General features: G+C 36.3%; 1 protein-coding gene across 3 annotated transcripts in view; it reads right to left on the reverse strand.

Annotated features, from left to right (window-relative positions):
* Positions 1 to 775: 775 nt before the first annotated feature.
* Positions 776 to 19,447, reverse strand: part of ADAMTS19 (ADAM metallopeptidase with thrombospondin type 1 motif 19) — a 126,606-nt gene continuing 107,934 nt past the window's right edge. For 2 of the 3 annotated variants that reach the window (XM_031507285.3, XM_085567614.1), the window contains 3 exons: positions 19,128 to 19,280; positions 3,826 to 4,003; positions 776 to 2,010 (listed from right to left, as the gene is read on the reverse strand). In XM_031507285.3, coding sequence (XP_031363145.2) covers positions 1,859 to 2,010; positions 3,826 to 4,003; positions 19,128 to 19,280 — 483 coding nt within the window. In that variant the 3' untranslated portion in view covers positions 776 to 1,858. Of the gene's footprint in view, positions 2,011 to 3,825; positions 4,004 to 18,100; positions 18,309 to 19,127; positions 19,281 to 19,447 lie in introns of those variants that run through there. The other variant, XM_085567615.1, reaches the window with a different exon arrangement.

Below are 19,447 nucleotides of genomic sequence, written 5' to 3' on the forward strand. Positions count from 1 at the left end.
AACTTTTTAATTATACAAAATATAACATTCCATGATGTCAGCATTATTTTTCTTTCTTTTTTTTTTACTTTTCCAAACCAGAAGGTATTTTATTTAAAATCACCTAGCACCTCATTAAAGTTGCAGTTTTCAAATACAGAGCAGTAAGAGGCCAAACTAAAGATTTTGCTAGTACAGATGTTGATTTCAATGGTAGTTAAGAGTGCATCTAAGTATTTTTCCTGGACAGAATCACAGTCCTAACTGGGGGCCTCAGTTTATTGTCTGTGGGTGTCTGTGGGTATCTGTGGTTATCTGTGGAGAGTGTGTGTCACATCTATACACTAGTCTCTTTGCAGAGAAGGAAAAGCAACGCTCACTTAAATAAAGCTGCATTTCCTTTTTTGCTTCGAGTAGTAAATATGCTTTTCTGGCTTATTTCTCCAGCTGTCTTGCCTTCAGGATTGCTCTCCTACATATTTTAAGAACACACTTAAAGACTTGCATCACAAAATGCGGGCAGAAGACCCACTGCTGCGCACGTGCCAAGTTCAGCAGTTACAGGACTCACCTGAGATAAACACCTGCCTCTCCACAAAATGCTAATTTGTTATTCTCAACTTTCCATATCTATATCGAGGCTCACAGAGTGACATGTCTGTCTGCAGCTGCAGAGTGGTGCCTAAGTCAAGAGGCAGAAGGCACTTGTACTCTAGCTGTACCTGCTGCCATGCAGGGCTCGATGGATTAAACTACCAGACCCAGACACACACACAAAAAAAGAAAAAAGCAAAGAGCAAAAGGAGCTTTACTTTTTATTGAAAACGTAAAAATCATGTGAATCATGTACAGTATTTTCTCATAAGGAAAATCTTAGCTGTTTTCATAATGTTTCACAAAACTGTAAAACATTTAATTTTATAAAGACTTTTTCATTAGTCAAAGATAAAACTAAAGTAGTATTACAAAGCTATTTTCTAAATTATCAACAGAGAACTGAGAATGTTTAAGCCATACAAGTGGCAGGAGAAAGGACACTTCCATTTGTAAATCTGAAAAAGGACACACAAAGGTATAGAGGGGCATGGGTTTTTTGTTTCAAAACTTTAAAAAATTAAGTGACATATTAAAACACTACAGACGTGGATTCATAGGATGGTACAAGTTCTAGGACTGCATTTCTCTACACTACCTCAAACAGTGCAACAGTGATTCAGTGTAAATCTCTACAGTGTTTCATTGATTTAATACTTGTGTTCAAGTATGTGTCCATGAGAATGATCAAAATCTCTACTTAGCTATTTTAATTTTCTTGTTTATAATATAAGTTACAGTAGAATATCCCCTTCAGTATGTTTCTAAATCAAATGAACTAATTTCACAATACATTCTGTAATAACCTGTTTAATAATGTTAGCTTGTTCACTTTGACATCTGTTGCAAAAAACACAAGCTCATTCTGACTCCAAATGCCAAAAATATAATAAAATTAAAAAGAACTTTATTTCCATATACAACAAAACTATTCAGCTAAATTAAAATAAATTCAAGATAACATGACTTTTTTTTTTGCAACAGATGGCCTTACTGAAAATAAACATTTAAAATACTAGTTACTATTTTTTAAAAATTCTGATAAATGTATCCAAAAGTGTTCATATAAAAATTAATTATGAAAATGTCAGAAGATAAAAAACATTGGCTGTTTAACCAAAACCATTAATGATGTCTGCAGGCAAAAATAAATTAATTTGATTAAATTATATGTAATCTGATAATATTTGGTCTGGAAAAGCCTGTGTGTGTGTGTGTGTGTGTGTGTGTGTGTTTATAAATAATAAGATTGCAAAGAGCTGAGAGCCAGCCAGTCTGACTGAGGTCAGCTCTTCTGTTGCATTTTTTGCGCGTAAAAGTCCCTGCACGTCTCACAGCATCGCTGATACCACCTCATGTCTTGACAGAGGTTCTTCTCTCTTATCACTCTGCAGTACACAGGCCACTGGTCTCCTAGGCACTTGAATGTCAAAGCAGCTGTGAAACAACAACAGCAAAATCAAATATACATTACTGCTGCCTTTACTAGTGAAGAATCATGTACCAAAAGAGACAAGGACATAAAAAGTGTATCTGGGAAAGAGAAAGCTTTAGAGATGTAGATATTCAACAAAAGAAGGAATTCCCCTTGTCCTCCTGCTGTCAACATATTCAACATCAAACATTTTTAAGGCCAGCTTTATTTACAAATTGGATTAAGTTGCATCAAACTTAATTATTTTAATGTCATGCAGCTGTCGTCTCATGAGTAAGTGGAGCTCACCTTTCTGCCTTGTTTCACTTATGAAAGCCTCTTTACACAGCTTATGGAAGGACCGTGCTACTGAAGTTGGAGCTTTTCACATTTAGTTGTACACATCAAGTATAACTAGGTACTTCCATATCTAGTATGTAGTATGTACATGGAATTAAAATGGGAACCCAGTCAAAAACAGGGCACAAGAACAAGATACTGTCCAAAACCCATCAAAAACACTGACAAAAGAAGTAATTCTCAGATTTGAGTTAATCTCCTATGCTAACAGAAGAGAAATTTGTAAAAGCGCTGATGGCACAATCCCCATCAGCTTTCACCAGCCCTACTCCCAAATCAAAAAAATCTCTGCTGCATGATATGAATGGAATTGGAGGACAAAATTATCAATATATTGAAGAGAAGCATTGCATTATGTATTTCAGAGATGTAAAAGTTTCTACTGGATTGGATTCTGACTCCATGCTGGATGACACTGACTTGTAGATTAATAATATCAGTCCTACATAATCCATGCCATGAGGACAACATAGCCCCATCTTTTTTTTTTGCACTTCACATTGTCGAATTTTAATTGACACTGTATTTTTTGTGTGACTCTTTCTGATTCACTTTATTCCGTGACAAAAAGCCTCTTATGTAACCTCACCAGAGGAAAATCATCAATTTTGGGGAGATGGCATCTTGCTTCTGAGAGACCAGCTGGACAAAGAAAGATAAATTACAAAGGGAAGGAACATTCAAACAGTGAAATAGCAAGTCAAGGACCATAAGCAACAGCAAATTGCAATGATGACTACTGCGCAGGAATGTTCAAAGGTTAAAAACCTAAAAGAGAAATATACTTCACTGCCTTAAAAGAAGTATTGCACACAATCTGAAATGCCAGTCTTGTTTTCCATGTGGAAGTAATCTATTGGACAGGAGGGTTTATCTTAACAAGGGCTCTGGAAAATCAGCTGGAAAGAGTGTGCTGTCTTACAGCAAGCCTTTGAATAGTCCCATCATCCTCAAGATGCATATGAATGATTAGGGCAACTAATGGTAATCATCATCAACAATGCACTATTAAAGAAAAACTACCAGAATTAACAGTTCTGTAGTTACAAAATAACATAATTTCTTTAAGAACAGAAGAGACCTGAGTTCTGCCAGGTACAGAAAATCTCTTCATTCAAAGTAATTTTCCTTCACACATCCTAATACATCAGACATAGATGTTAATTTGAACTAAAGACAAGTGGAAAGAGCTGTTAGTATTTAAAGCACAAATCTCACAAATACCAAGAGAACACAGTTTGCAACATTTTTAAATAGAAACAGTCTCATAATAAGGTCCTTCCTTGGATAACAAAACCCTTCACCATTCTTAGTTATAGTCTCTGATGTATATACTCAAAACCTGAGGCAGGAAGACCAGTTTCTGCATAGAATTTAAATCTCCTGAATACCTCCTGACTACTGTTTCTAAACTGGGGTCATCATAACTGTATGGAGAGAAATATCTGAAAAGCGATTTGTCATCTTTGACTGCTTACCCAACCTGGGTGATGTTATTGTATTAACATTAATTTTCTCATTGCAGGGATGGAGATGACAGGGTCTGTAGGCTGCAGGCTTTTCTGAAGAAAAGCATTCATTGCCATGCCTTCCCGTGATCTTGTGCATGCACTGGATGACTCGAGATTGCATTCCTTTGCCACAGGTGACAGAGCACTGGAACACACAGAAGAAACATTGATTGGAAAGGTATTTTTGCTGGTAATCAGGAACATGAAATGCCAGTCCATGTGAAGTGGGTGGCTGCTTCTTCAGATGTCAGCATTCCAAAATTCCTGAATTCTATTCCATTAGCTAAATGAAAATCAATTTTAAAAGCACAAATTAATTAATAGTATTAATTGGAGGACTCACTCCAGCATCCTACTGCTGTCCAAGTCCATTTTACAGAGCCTGTGATGAAACTCAAATACAGAAATGTGCCTGGATAAAGCAAAGTTTACTCTCTTGTATCTATATACAAATTTACTCTTATTAGAAGTTAAAGTGATGGTAAAGACATTCACAGATACTAGCAGAGAGAATAATTTTTAATAAAGCTATTAGTTAACCACAGCAAAAGTGCTCTTTCTGCTGAGCACAGTTCATGCCTCCTGTCTTTGCATCACATCTTCATGTTTTCACGTGTCTCACAAATAAAACACACAGTGTGAAACATGATGCCTGGCCTTTAATTAGTCTTGACATCTTGTTGCCACAGAGAATAGGGTAAGAAACTAAAACAACTGAGCACTGTAACAATGGTAAATTTTTACTTCTATCACAGTACCATAATATATTAGAGTGAAAACTTGGACAGTGCTGCACAGATGCTTACAAAACCTATTCCAAACAAAAAAACAAACAAAAAAAAACAAACCAAAAAATGCTTTAGCATTTTCTGACTTTTTGTGAACAGAATTTCATAGGACGTGAATTACTTTTCTGTCCATTTCACACACATGCTATTGCTTTAACTCCAAATCTATTAAAAATTACATCTTGGAATTTTCTCCTAGACTCTAATGACTTTGACTCAAATACCAGAAATTTCACCAAGTTTTACAGAAATTTTCCGTATAGAACATCTTCAATATTGATTAGTTTCTTGTAATGAATAATGTAAGAGCTCAGGCTGCAAATTTTGCCACATAATCCCAAAAAATGTTTTTCCAAATAATTTTTATTACATAAATACTGAGAATATATTTCCTTGGGAGGCTTCAAGAAGCAGCTGGAAAAAAAACTGAAATAAGAAAGACAAGGAGAAGGTGCTATAACAAAAAATGTTTCCCCACCATCCTGTCTCAAGATGGAGATGAAGAAATATAGCTTTCTTCAAATGATGAATAAACCTTGACTATATGAAACACTAAACAAACTTTTACTCTTTGGTTTGGTTATCTATGTGCATTTAAGTGACATTTTAACCATTTAACCTGGAAGAAAGATTTACATGTGTTGAATGGGAAATAGAGGGCTTGTGCCCCCAGTATGTGCATCAAGAGAAGGGAGATTCCTTTGGTATCCATAAAACTCCATGAGAGGTGCAAGAGATTAGGATATACGCTTGGATGTTTTCACAAGGGACTGAACTTGTAACCACATGAAATCAAACACTGGTATTTTATAAAGGCAGCAAGTGGACTTGATTTTGCTTCTGTTCTCAATAAGCCGATAGAGAACTCTATCTTGCCGAATTAATCAGATGCAGCCTCCATGAGCCAAGGCATGTAGAGATATCAACCACAGTTTAGCACTGTGAACAAATACATGGTTTATAGGAGGTAAATGAGTTACTACTGAATTATTTTCAAAGTATGCTATCAAATCTAGCATGCTGCTGTATAATTAGATGAGAAGTTTCTCAACAGAACTCACTTTTTGAATTCTCTGCCTTATCTCTGTGCAGCTAAAAAGAATCTGAATTCCTACAATAGCCAACATTATGCACATGGTAAACATGTAAAAACACACATATACCTACATGCATTTTATCTCCAATAGCAGATGGAACATAGATTTTAATTTTGACAAAATTCTGACCACTCCTTAAATTCTTCTCATCATAGTTTCAGAGATACTAATTTTTCAATATTTTGATGAAGTTAAAATTGAGACAATGGAGAAGCAAAATTTAAAAAGGTGAAAAAAAGCGACAAAACTAAAACAACAAAACATAAAGAGAAAACAAATGTGAGAGTAAAAGGAAAATGCAGGTGATATGATGAAGCTAATATTAATAAATATGTATGATCTCCAAAGATCATTTCTCTGTCCTTTGGTCATTCTAGAGTGAGTGGGTGCAATCGAGCCACCTGGAATACTGGAGGGGAGAATGGGATTTGAAAAACACTAGTCTTTTCCTAACAAAATGGGCTCCAATGGTTTATCTGCTAATTGGTAATGCCAAACAATTCATGTAGGCAGGTGCCTCTGTGAAGAGTACTCCGGCAGCAGTCACATCTTCTCTACATTTAAATGAGCTCTGGCTTGAAAGTTTTGTGACTACAACTGACACAACAAGCAACAAGCAGACAAATCTCTCAGCTAATCAGTGTTTAGGTCTGAATTTCTATGTAGAATCTGTCAAGATTTTAGTATGGTTAATTAATATCCTTTAAATAACTTAGCCTCCACTGGCCTTGGTGAGATATTCCAGTGTTATGAAGCAATACAATTTAGTTTTCCATCCCAAGATGTAGAGATTTTGCAAACAAATGATTTTAGTCTTGACCTACTTACTAATATCACAATTTTAGAAACTGACATCAAAGGATGATTAAATGAAATGTCTCAGTTCATATGTGGCAAGGCAGGGAATAGAGCCATTTGTGCTCTATGTTCTTTTATTTTTACAGAAATGTACTAAATTTTAACATTGCATTTATTTTTATTTAAAAAAAAATGGGAACTTACTCAGTCTTGTAAGATGCTTGTGGAACATTGGGAAGAAACAGGGCTACCTCAGTGATTTGCAAGCCAAAACTTTTAAACCCAACATGCAAGTAAAGCAAGATTTTCCCAAACACCTAGGGTTTTAATATCAATTAGGTATCCGATAAGCATGCTGTGCTCTTCTATGTTCACATAGCAGCAGCAGCAGCAGTGGTGTCTGAGTTTTATATTAAGAAGCCTACCAACTGGAAGCCAGAAAAAAAATCTTTTTACCATAAAATCTCATATTAGCTATTAGCTATGTTAGTTTATATTTAAAATAGCATGAAATAGGGAAAGCTTCGGGCATTTAGCAGTGCACTTGCTAGCTACACAGACAAACAGTGAGGTTTCTGTATCCCTGATGTCCATGTCTTAAATGTGAGTTTGTCTTGCAGACACATCAGCCAACTGCTGCTGTAACTGAGAGGAGCCACTGAATATTGGAGAGTAAAAGTAACTCATATTTTTCTTGTTTATCCTGTTCTAACTTCATTAGGAGACACCTCAGTTCTGCAGATCAGCTAGATGCACCTTCAGAGCAACATCTCTGACCCTCATCTTGAAACTCATTTTACTGTATATGCACGTGTACATTCAAGCTGAAGCAGACTCTTCCAAAACTGCCTCCCAAACCTGCCTCACCTTTGGATTTCTCTCACTGCAAATATTCAGTCTGAGGTAAATACCTGTCACGTTTTAGGTAGTGTTTATGGAATGTAGTTGGAGCTGTATAGGTTCTGTGTATTTCCAGACTTCACATGTTTAAAATTCTAACAAAGCTTTCAATTTCAAAGAAATAAAAAATATTTTCATTTTTACACATTAATCAGTAAATTTAATCATAAATAAATTTAACTGTCAAAACTGTTGTATATATATATATATATATATATATATATATGATTTACAGAAAATGCCCACTCCCAACCAATATGTAGCAATTTCATTAATTCAACAGGTTTCATGTTAATTTAAACCCACAGCTTTTATTATTAGTGAATGAAGAATACATTTATATAGTTCTTATTCCCACACACTCTATCTCCCATGTCAGTCTTGCACATGCAGTACTTTATTTTTGTAGAGGTTGATTACATTTTACTTTTCCCTTTCAGATGACCTATACTTTAAGGCCATGTAGCTGATTAGCAAAAAATTCCTGTAGGACAACTGTATTTGTAGATTTAGACTAAATGTTCCAGTACACAGCCAGAGGGGTTTTTTTATATGGCTGTTAATCTGTGCATCTTGGACACAGTCCTAAAGGTACTGTAAAACCATTCAAGCAGCAAGACATGTAAAACATTCTTGTTAAAGATTACAAAAAAATTCCTGTGTAAAGACAGTTAACTATTTTTTTTAATCCTTTTTTCCTTAAAAAAAAAAAAAATCCTACCACCCTGTTTGACATTTGTCCAACTTTTGAACTTCTTTTAGATATAATTTCAAGGACAGAAACCTAGGTGTTAAATATAACAATTCTTGCACTTGGCATGCACACCCGCTACCCAAGATTCCTTCTTTCTGTTCCCTGCCAAAGATGTATATTCTGGAGAGAATACATATTCCCAAGGCCAACAGCTGAGGAAGTTGCTGTAATATGTTAGCTGCTTCCAGCTGGCCTTCATGAGAAGTAGGAATTCCTAAATTAAGGGAAAAATTGTCACTGGCAGACAGTAACGGTCAAAATGTGTCTTTTTGCCAAGACAACAGGCAATCACTGAAGAGGCTGATACAATCCACAATGAAAAAGCCAATCTGTGACAGTATTAACAGAATTGACTTGGACAATTTATTTTTGAGAATAAGTGGACTGCTCAATAAAAGGTTTTACAAGTCTAAGTAGCATCCAAAGCAGGCTGACGTGCCTCTAAGGAAACTCAGTGATGAGTTTTACTGGAAATTATTAGCAGAGCATTCCTAATCATTTATGTATAGGATCATCAGTTCCAGCTTTTAAGAGGTTTCAACCTTTTCATGAAGTGAGTGTGAAACAAGAATAGCAAGCAATCAGACTTTAGCAACAGGATTCATATTTGCTAACATACTTGCAAAATCTTCTTCTGTTTTGTCTTTTATGAAGCTTGCATTTGAAGGCAGGCAGTAGATAATGTGGAGCATTTTTTTTGAGTAAAGTCTTCTTCCTGAGTTTGGCAATATTCTTAAAGATTACCTAAATCAAGCAAATAATCTGCAGCTTATTTAAGTTTGTGAGGGTTTTTTTGTTATGTTTTTATTTGGTTTATTTTGTTTTGTTTTGCTTCGTTTTGTTCATAAAGGCACTTCTGAATAGTGCAGCAAAAAGAGGGACTGACAGATACAAGCATAAGATGGAGTCTGAGTTCTCACATGCATCATTTCCAGGAAGGTCTTTCTGCCTCTCTCATTTCTGACACACCCAACACCTCAGTATGCCAAATTTAAAATTCAGAACTTGTGCTAAGTTGAGCTAGAAAAGTATCTGCTGTTGGTCTCTTCTAAGCTTAGCAAGTTTGAGTTATGCCTATTTATTTTATTTTGTATTCTTTCTTCTTTTTTCTCCTTCTGCCTGCCGCCCCTCCATTTTTTTGTTTATAGCTCTTATTTCCAGGGTAAGAAGATACAAGATTAAAAAAAAAAAAAAGATTTTAAATTAGGACAGATAGAGGTCCAGTTCCCTTGATAAACTAGAGATAGGGTTCCCATAGAAGAAATCCTCATCATCTCATCTCAAGAATTTGAACTTTTGTTTTCTCTTTTTTTTTTTTCTTGTATTTTTTTTTCCCTGAATACTTTTTAAGGCCCCATGTAGAACAATTTGGTTGTTTGGCAGGGGAGACAAAACTACATTTGGTATGAAGACAAGAAGCAACTGCAAGTTTCTGAGCAGATTAGAAAAAAGGAAATTTATTTTTTCTAGGCCAGTATATATGTATCTATTCTTCAGAATATTATTGCCTATCTACTCTGAATCAATAGTGGAGTTGGATAGGCTTGAATTTGAATGGGCTCTCTGGACTTAGCTTGGAAGTGGAAAATTCTTTGTCTCCATGTGAAACTCAGGTTCCACTGCCCAATTTTTTTTCTTGGGAGAATTAATAAAACACAATCACCCACTTAATGGTTTAAAAACCGGGATTATTCCAATGACAAAATAACAGTTTTTTCTGTTATAGACAACCTGGAGTCCAAATCCATGAAAAATCTCAGGCTCTACTACAGCCTGACATTTCCCCTTGATATCATGGAAGGTATCAGCATTTTTCTCTCATCATTCATGACCTATATCAAAGCATGGACAAATCCTGTAGTACCATAACAGATCTAGAAAGCCAAGTTCCTCTATGTGCCCAAATGTATGTACACACCATTTTAAATTTTGTAGTTACACCTTCTATAGATCTAAATTTAATACCAAAACACATTCAAATTTTAAGGCAATTTAAGTATGCATTAAATAGTTATTTATTCTCATTTAGGTCTTTAGACACACTGCTAAATAGTATTTGATATACTGGTGGATTTTAAAAGTTTTAACCTTGTTTGTGCACCTCTTCCTGGGCACTGCTGTAGGGATCCCCTGTTAGCGAGGAAACAGAAATAAATTTTAGCTGTGGATTTGTGGTTGTCCCAGATGCCTGCCTGTGCTGACTCACACATGGATATATTACTGGCACTAGTGCTTAGCAATGAACAAAACATTTTTACATTTCAAACTTTGATATCTGAGATATCATTGCATGGTATTTTGGCAGGAGATGACCATCCATTCATTACGACTATCATAAATCCAAACAAGAATCTGGGAACAGTTAGATTTCATTATATAATTACTTTATCCTTCTGATTAAATTAGTTGAGGATGTTATTCTGAAATGATGAAAACAAATTCTTAAAATTAAATTGAAATATTAGCCTTTGAATATATAATTATATTACCATACATGACAATGCTAGCCTGATGCTCAGTAGAAAATCTTGCATGGAAAAGCACAGTCAACAGCACAAAGAAGTAATTAAAGGATTACAGTATTTCTAATGAAAAGACAGGTCACAGAACCCACTAAGGGCACAAAGGAAATTTCAAATGAGGGAAAATGAAACCTCCAAGAAAATACTTTCTTTTAAAAATTTCTATTTTATCTATTTATTTTTCAGAAATCAAAGAAACGTATGTCAAAAAGCTCTTCTGTACAACATAGAACTAAGCACTGGCCTTTAAATATGTAGCACTTTCAAGTTTTTCCAGTAGGTTAAATAAATTAAAGAGTTCTTTCCTGATTATGACTTTACTGCCATTCACTGTATCTACCAAGTTTAAATAATGAAGATCTGAAATAGCAGGTGACTAATCTAAATCGCTATGAAAGATATTAAAAAACCAAAACATAAGGAAACCTATGAGTTTACAATGAAACTGAACTCATAGGGCTTTTATTTAGCTGAAATACAACAATAAAACCATAGAATCAATTAAGCTGGAAAAGACCTTTAAGATCATTGAGGCAAATCATTAACTCAACACTGCCAAGTCCATAGCTAAACCACGTCCCTAAGTAAGGCAAGTACATGGCAACTCCACTATTTGCCTGGGCAGTCTGTTCTAATGCTTGATAACCCTTTTGCTGAGGAACTTTTCCCTAATATTCAATCTGAGCCTCTGCTGGCTCATCTTGAGGCCATTCCCTGACATTCCATCACTTGTTACATGGGAGAGGAGACAGAATCCACCTCACTACAAACTCAGAGGGAGTTGCAGAGAGAGAAAATGTCTACCCTGTGCCTCCTTTCCTCCAGGCTAAACAGCCCCAGCTCCCTCAGCTACCCTTCACAGGACTTGTACTCTAGACTCCATCTCTGTTGCCCTTTTCTAGACATGCTCCAACTCTTCAATATCTTTCTTACAGTGAGTGGCTCAAAACTCAACAGTCTAACCAGTGCCAAGCACAGGAGGATGATCCCTGCCCTGGTCCTGTTGGCCACTCTATTGCTGCCACAGACCAGGATGCCATCGGCCTCCTTGGCCACCTGAGCACAGCTGGCTTGTGTTCAGTCACTGTAGACCACCATCCCCAGCTCCTTTGGTCCTTTTCAGCCAGACAGCTTCCCAGACACTCTGCCCCAGCCTGGAGCACTGCCTGGGGTTGTTGTGATCCAAGTACACAATCCACCACTTGGCCTTGTGGAAGCTCTTACCACTGGCCTCAGCCCACCAATTCAGCATGTCCTGATCCCTTTGCACAGCTTTTCTATCTTCAGCAAGTCAACATCCCCATTAAAACTGATGTTGTCTGTGAACTCACTGAGAGTGCACTTGATCCCCCTGTCCAGATCACCAAGATGTCAAACAGGACTGGTCCCACACTAAGCCCTAGTGCCCACTCTTAGTGGCCAATTGCCAACTGGATGCAATTTCATTCACCACTCCTCTCTGTGTCCAGCCATACAGATAATTCTTAACTCAGCAAGAGTTAAGTTTCTAACTCAGTTTCTTAACTCAGCAAAGAGACCACATGTCCAAGCCATGGGCTGCCAGCTTTTCCAGGAGAATGCTGTGGGAGACGGTGTCAAAGGCTTAGGCTTGGGTGAACAACATCCACAGTGTTTTCTTTATCCACTAGGTGGATAACCCTGTCTTAGAAGGAGATCAGGTTAGCCAAGGACTGCTTCTAATAAACCCACATGCTAACTGGGTCTGATCATGCAGGCTCAGCACGTCCATACGAAATCACAAAGGATGATCAGCTCCTGACCTTCCCTAGCACTGAGGTCAAGCTGACAGGCCAGAAGTTCCCTGGATCCTGCTTCCAGCTTCCTCACTATCCTCCTGTGGATCCTATCTACCCTCACAGAGTTATCTAAGTGATGGAGCAGGTCGCTGATCATTTTTCCTTTCCATTATGAGGGTTTGGTTCTATTTTCCATCCCTGTCTTTCAGCTCAGGGGGTCGGGCACCTGCAGAACAACTGGTCTTAATACTAAAGACTGAAGTAAAGATATAAAAAGCACCTCAGCCTTTTATTCACCCTTTGTCACTATGTTTTCCTTTGCATCCAATAAAGGATGGAGAGTCTCCTTAGCTCTCCGCTTTTGTTGGACATATATTTATAAACATGGTTTTTGTTGTCTTTTATGGCAGTAGGATGATTAAATTCTAGCTACGCCTTGACTTCTAATTTTCTTCCTGCATAAGCTCACAACATCCTTGTAGTGCTTCTGAATTTTCTGCCCCTTCTTCCAAAGGTCATAAACTCTTTTTTTCCACCCAAGTTACAGCCAAAGCTCTCTGTTCAAACAAGACAGTCAGCACATCTTTCAGCACAAGGGGACAGACAATTCTTGCACCTTTAAGATTTCTTTCTTGAAGAATGTCTAGCTTTCCTGGACTCCACTGTCATTCCAGAATACATCTCAAGGGACTCAGTCAGTCTTCTAAACATGCCAAAGTTTGCCCTCTGGAAGTACAAGGTGGCAGTTCTGTTGCCCCCTCTCCTTACTGCTTTTAAAACTGAAAACTCCATAATTTTGTTGTCACTGTGCTCAAGCTTGCCTCTGAAACAATTATTTAAAATGAATTTTTCAAGGTTCAGTTATTTTTTATATTTTTAAAGTATTTTCATCCTTTGCCTTATCATAAACTATCAGAAAACACCAAAAAAGTGACAACCTCATAGATTAAAATAAAATAATGAAAACCAAACTTTAAATATTTTGAGATAACATAAGAATTTCACAGAATATCAAGTTTATCACAAGAATGAATAGATGAGGCAGTATTTTCTTAAGCTGCATGAAATACAGCTAAAAGAAACATGAAATAATAAAAAATCCAACAAAAATCAGCTAGATCCAGAATCAAAAATGGATTACATAAATGTAACAGAACCCAAGGGAATCAGCTGTAAGAGTTATGCATTCGTAGATAACAGAGACATTGAGAAAAAATTTGGAAAGAGAGAGATGACCTTAGATATGTAGATACACCAGGCAAAAGAATGTCTAATCCACCAAGTCTGAGCACCAGACCATTTATCTATCTGCTGAAAATATACACCAGCCTTACAGAAGATCCACTGTTCAAAGATCCCAGAGTCTTCAACAAAGACTGGCAGGCATTTCTGGGAAAGCACATAGCATATAAAGGACATTACTTCTCTTCAGCAATTCCCAAGAATGGCTTCCTTCACTTATTACCTATATTTTATGCACATGTGTGCATATGTGAATCCCCTGCAGCAGTTATGCATAGCCTAGCACTGTAAAACTCAAAAGCAGAAAAAAATTGGAATTTTGTATCTATGTAGGTATAGACTGTACTATAACGACTTGGAAGACATTAGCAGTAAAGGAAGTGATGGAAAACTGCAAATGCTAATCTCTGTAACTTCTGCATTTGTGGAATACGACATGTGGTGCATGACATAGCTTTTCTCCTTCATCTGGCCTTCTGAGGGGTCACTACACACAGTCAATCACACTTATCAATTTCAAAGAGTGCCAACATCTGGTACAAGAGATAGCAGCCTCGCTGCTTTGCTTATAGCGAAGGTTTCAGTCTGATGGTAGAACAACAGAATATTTGGTGGGAAGGAGCACACAGAAAATTTATACAGCTGCCTAAAGATTCAAAGTCAATGGCTGCATACTAATAGCAACAATATTTGATTCTGAAATATTGCTAAAAAGTAAAAGAAAACAAAACTTATTTATAATGTTATCAATTACCTATTTTAGCAGCATTTTTATCATTTTACTTCTACTACCAGGGAGTAAAAACCCTAGCTTGTTCAAGGATATTTCAGATCTCATTTCTTTTGGACTTTCCTAGACTTTCTCTAACTGTTCAGGTTTATGAAGATGACTTAGAAATATATATTTTCACTACGGATTCGTGTCTCTATAGAAGACATCTCAACCTTCTTCCCTGGATACCACTTTTTAAAATCATCAGAGTCCGAAACAATTTTGTTCAGTTGCTGAATGCATGGCATGAGTGTTACCCTTTTCTTTCTCTGTCAGGCAGTGTCAGAGACACAAGAGTGTCTCCCAGCTGTGGTTGTGTAAGTGAGGCTCCTTCTTCCCTGTGCTGCTCCTTCAAGTGGCACTGTGCAGCATCTCTACGCTGTGTGGCAAGGCTGTGGTTGCGCAGACACATTTAAACACGGAGCAGCATTTGCCTTCACTACGTGCTGCCATCTTCCAGGCAGCCTCCTCTGGCCATGGGGGTTGGGTTTCTGCACACGCACCCTTCTTTCTGCACTAAACCTTCTCTTGTACTACATGTTAAGGTCATTTTGGAAACAAACTTGTTCACTTTGTGGTGGAAACATAAAAGGTAATGCATAATGGTGGTAACTTCTGCTTAAGACCCTCTCCTAGGACACATAGGGAAAAACAGAGTATGTATTATGAGTTGGCTCAATTTTTTTTCTTTCTTTCTTTTCCCTTTCATTATTTATTTGATTATATAGTTCTCCCATCATGTTACTCATCAAGTAAGATGGCAGGAGCTGTTTGCTTCTCTTGTTTCTTGTTCATTTGTGCTTTGTTTTTCTCTGAGCCTAGGAAGGTTCAGTCCTGATGGGAACTATTAAGATATACCACAGCTTAATTATTTTCTAATGTAACCACACTTATAGACAATGCAACTTGAGAGACAACAAAACACTCATAATTACATTTTTAATCCAATTTGGACTCAAACTTCTTACCCTAAAGATGTCTGAAGCAGAAAACAAACAAAGATATCTTAGTAGTTCTAAGTGTGAAACAGATACTAGAATTTCAGATTTACATTTGATTTTCTGTGCATGCAAAATAGGTGATATCTACTTTTAAAATCCTTTCCAGTCTTATTAGTGTTTTCTTCTATTATGAAAGGTGGTCTCATTCTGTTTTTCTAGAAACTAACATGACATTATATTTATTCCAGCCAAAATTCTGCAGTATATTGGTCTAAAAAAACCTTTTATATGAAAGATAAGTTGTTACTATTGTTAATATTACAGAACTGGTTAGAAATGTATAAAATCCCTGAATGTAATTTCATTATATTGACATCTTCCATATTATTTGCTCATGCTTCATTTCTGAAACAAAGACATACCTCATTTGCTGCAAATTAATTATATTTAAGTCAATATGAAAGTTCACTTGATTACATTTTAACTTCTATTATTTCACATTGCATAATTGCTTTGTCCATAAAACTACTGATAGTGTTATATTTTGACTCATGGCCAGCACTATTTCATTCCAACAATCTAGAAGAGCTTAATAATTTTGTATGGGGATCCAAGGAAAAAAAAGGAAGGATAATTCCCTTGTCAGTAAAATCATAACATTAATATCATCCCTTTTTTTAAATTGGAGGAGAGTAGCTGAGTTTGTTTGCTGTGGAAATTTAGAGTATTTTTAAATATTTAAGCACACAAAATTAAGGTTGAACATCCTGTGCTCTTGAATAGTTAATAAAAATTTTGTGGGCATTTACCTCTCTCCATTTACACATGTTCTTTGATTGGAGCAGAAGGCAAACAATCTTTATCACTGACATCTGCATTCTGTACCCCTCAGTAGATCTCTCTGTGAATCTCTCTCCCCGTAACAGCTGGAGACTTGACTTCCTCTGACTACACACACACACACACACACACACAGACTTTCTAGGGTGAACTGCATATACTTTCTGAAATAAATAATTTGGAATAGGCCACGAATTCTGGGACTCATTGGTGTAAAAACTAAGCAGTTGCCTCAGATGCCCTTCCAGACTCAGTGGAAAAAAAAAAAAGTAGGAGATTAACCTTTACTTCATATTTTTGCCTCTTCAGGGTATAGACAAAGTGAACTGTATGACAACCATTGGGACCACTACCCCAGATGTCGTATTTGACTCCTCAGCATCCCATAGACACTATTTAGAAATTCTGATGCTGCTCCATCTTTTGTTTCTACAGAATATATCTTCTTTCCAATCTTTTTACAAGTTATGCCACATTATCTTCTCTGATCTCCTATAGACACATACTATATATTTCTTCATCTTACAAATTGCTGCTCCTAAATTTTAGTTTGTTGTCCAGATTTTTGATCCTATTTTTCTTTGGTGAATGATATAATATTATATAAAAGTTTTAAATTACCATTCTCAATACTCACTTTCTAAATTATTCCCTGTTCCAAAATTCATCCTGCTCCTCATGCTTCATTTATTCTGACAGTGGTCTCAAGAGTATGATAGTAGCAGAAAAAAATATATACATTTTCTTACATAATGTACCATAGACATGCCCTTTAAGCATGATCTTGATCTATTGGAGCTTGGAATTTTGGTCAAATTTTCTTTGATCTTGGTATTGTTAAAACATAGAGCTCAAAAATTATTTGATCTTTATGTGACCATAGCAATAAAACAAATTAACTTTATTACAGCACTCCATAATTATTAATCATGTTATCTTTTCAGTAGAAGTGCAATTTAAGGTTAATTTAAAATTATGTCTTAGCAGTTCAAAGGAAAGAGTAAAGCTAGTAAAGACATTAGGCTTCTTGTTTCAATGTGTGAGAAGTGTCATCTAAATTTTTCAAGTCTTGGCATTAGCTAGAGAGAGCTTGGCTCAGCTCAAAGGAGTAGACTTCTTTCAATGTCAAGAACAATCCTAAAAGCTGCAAACACAGAAGGCTGCATTGAACCTCTGGGTTAGAAAAAAACACAGCAAAGATTAACATTTATCTGAGCTTTTCATTTGCTCTCACCACTGCAGACATATTAACATGTATGCCATGACTTCATGTTGCTATGTACTCCTTCAGTAGAACAGAAGAGTAACAGAGAAAAAAAAAAATGACATTTGAAATATATTTTGAATTAAACTTGTGTCTCTGTAGAGAAATCAAGGTATCTATTTTTTAGTATAAATCTTGGAAAATCTCTGCTGCACAAGTCACAGTCAGACTGTATGTTAACTGTGCAAAAGATTCTGCCAATTCCATAATTCCTCGTGTCCTAATTTTGAAGTTCAAAGTGCAGTTTAGGTGAGAGTGTTACAACTTTCACTCTAGGAGGAGAGCAGGAAATACAAAATTTCCAGTAAATTTTAAACAGGAAGATATAAGTTTTTGTACACTCATCTATGACATGGTTGTTTGTGAAAAGTACTGAGAGGATAAAGTTCTTTGCTACAGAGGGCACTGGGAACACAGTGTAACTGTCTCAGCATACCCACACAGCCTCAGCAATCCCAATTTGAATGACTGCTTCAATTAAGAAAGCAGATGGTCATTTCTCCATGGTTTACTTCCTACTGGTGCTAGTGCTAAACGAGGCAGGTTTTAACCGTAGTTATGTAGTAGAGAAATGGAAATACTAAATGTTATTGCCAAACATATCTTCTTGTAAAAGTAATACTGCTACTGAAAGTTAGTTGCTTCTGTTGTTTAAAAAAATTAATAGTTATACTATGTGCTTTTGAAGTAGCTAGTTACTCACAGAGTACTTGCAGCTAATTCTTGGAAGGCTGGCTAGCCATACACTGCTGGCTTTAGTTCTTGTTTCCAGCTCCTGCATCACATGAAAGACAACTAAAAATACATTAAATACTTCTCCATACAAGCAAGTTAAAAAAATGCTGCAATAATGTTAGGTGCTGAAAGTAAAAGTGTTGTGCACAAAGTTATGAAGAGAAACAGAGGAAATAAAAAAGGATTACAATCTTTCTGCTAAAGTGTGGTCTGAGAAAACATTGACAAGATTCAATTTCAGAATTTCAGCATCTTTGGAGATTTACAAAATTGTATCAGATATTGAAGGCCAATCTCAGATCTAACCACTATTTTTTGTTACTGTTTAGCCTATGCTTGTCCACCTCTCAGAACACATATGCCAAGGAAAAATGCAATGACAGTTATGTTGAGTGTCCATACTAACAATAATAAAAAAAAAGAGAAATAGTAATTGATGCTTCCCAGATGCTAAATGGTTTATGTGGAGATTTAATAGGCTAAAGGTGCTACTGTATAAGACTGGACGGTGTACTTTATTGGAGCCACAAATAAAATGTGCAAACACAAATTAACATAATATGTGAATGGTAAGGTTGGAGCTGGCAGCAGTTTCTGAAGCTGCCTGACTGCCTACTGACACAGTAATATAATACAAATTTGCATTATATTGAAGATTTATCTCACATTTGCTTCATATTCCTGATTTTAATTTATATTGTAGGCTCACTGTGACTACTAGTTTAGGTTTTTCTTTTTTATAGCCTTTTTGTTCCCTCAGCTGGGACATCTGTACACTTTTGATAAGAGTAATTCTTATTAAGAACTCAACTTGCAAAATGTGTGGTGCTGGGAGGCACTAGTATCCAGGATGACTCACCTTAGACCAGTCTCCCATTCTCCAGACATAGCATTTGGAATAGTCCTCACAGTCCTCTGCTTCTTTAGGTCTTGTGGACAAAACACATTTTTTGCGTGGATTGGTGCACCTCACAGTCCGATGCCGTACTCCCTTACCACACTTCACAGAGCACTGTTGGAAAAAATGTATTTTCAGATTTCTACAAAATTCACTTACCCCATTTAATCCCCTTCCATATGACTTCTCCCAGGTCAGCATAAATATTTCACAGCTTCACTGATCTCTTAACTTCCAACCTTCAATAGCATCAGCACTAGATTATTAAAAAAGAAAAACTG

This window comes from Lonchura striata, chromosome Z, assembly GCF_050655825.1.
Source record: "Lonchura striata isolate lonStrDom1 chromosome Z, ASM5065582v1, whole genome shotgun sequence".
Lineage (NCBI taxonomy): Eukaryota > Metazoa > Chordata > Aves > Passeriformes > Estrildidae > Lonchura > Lonchura striata.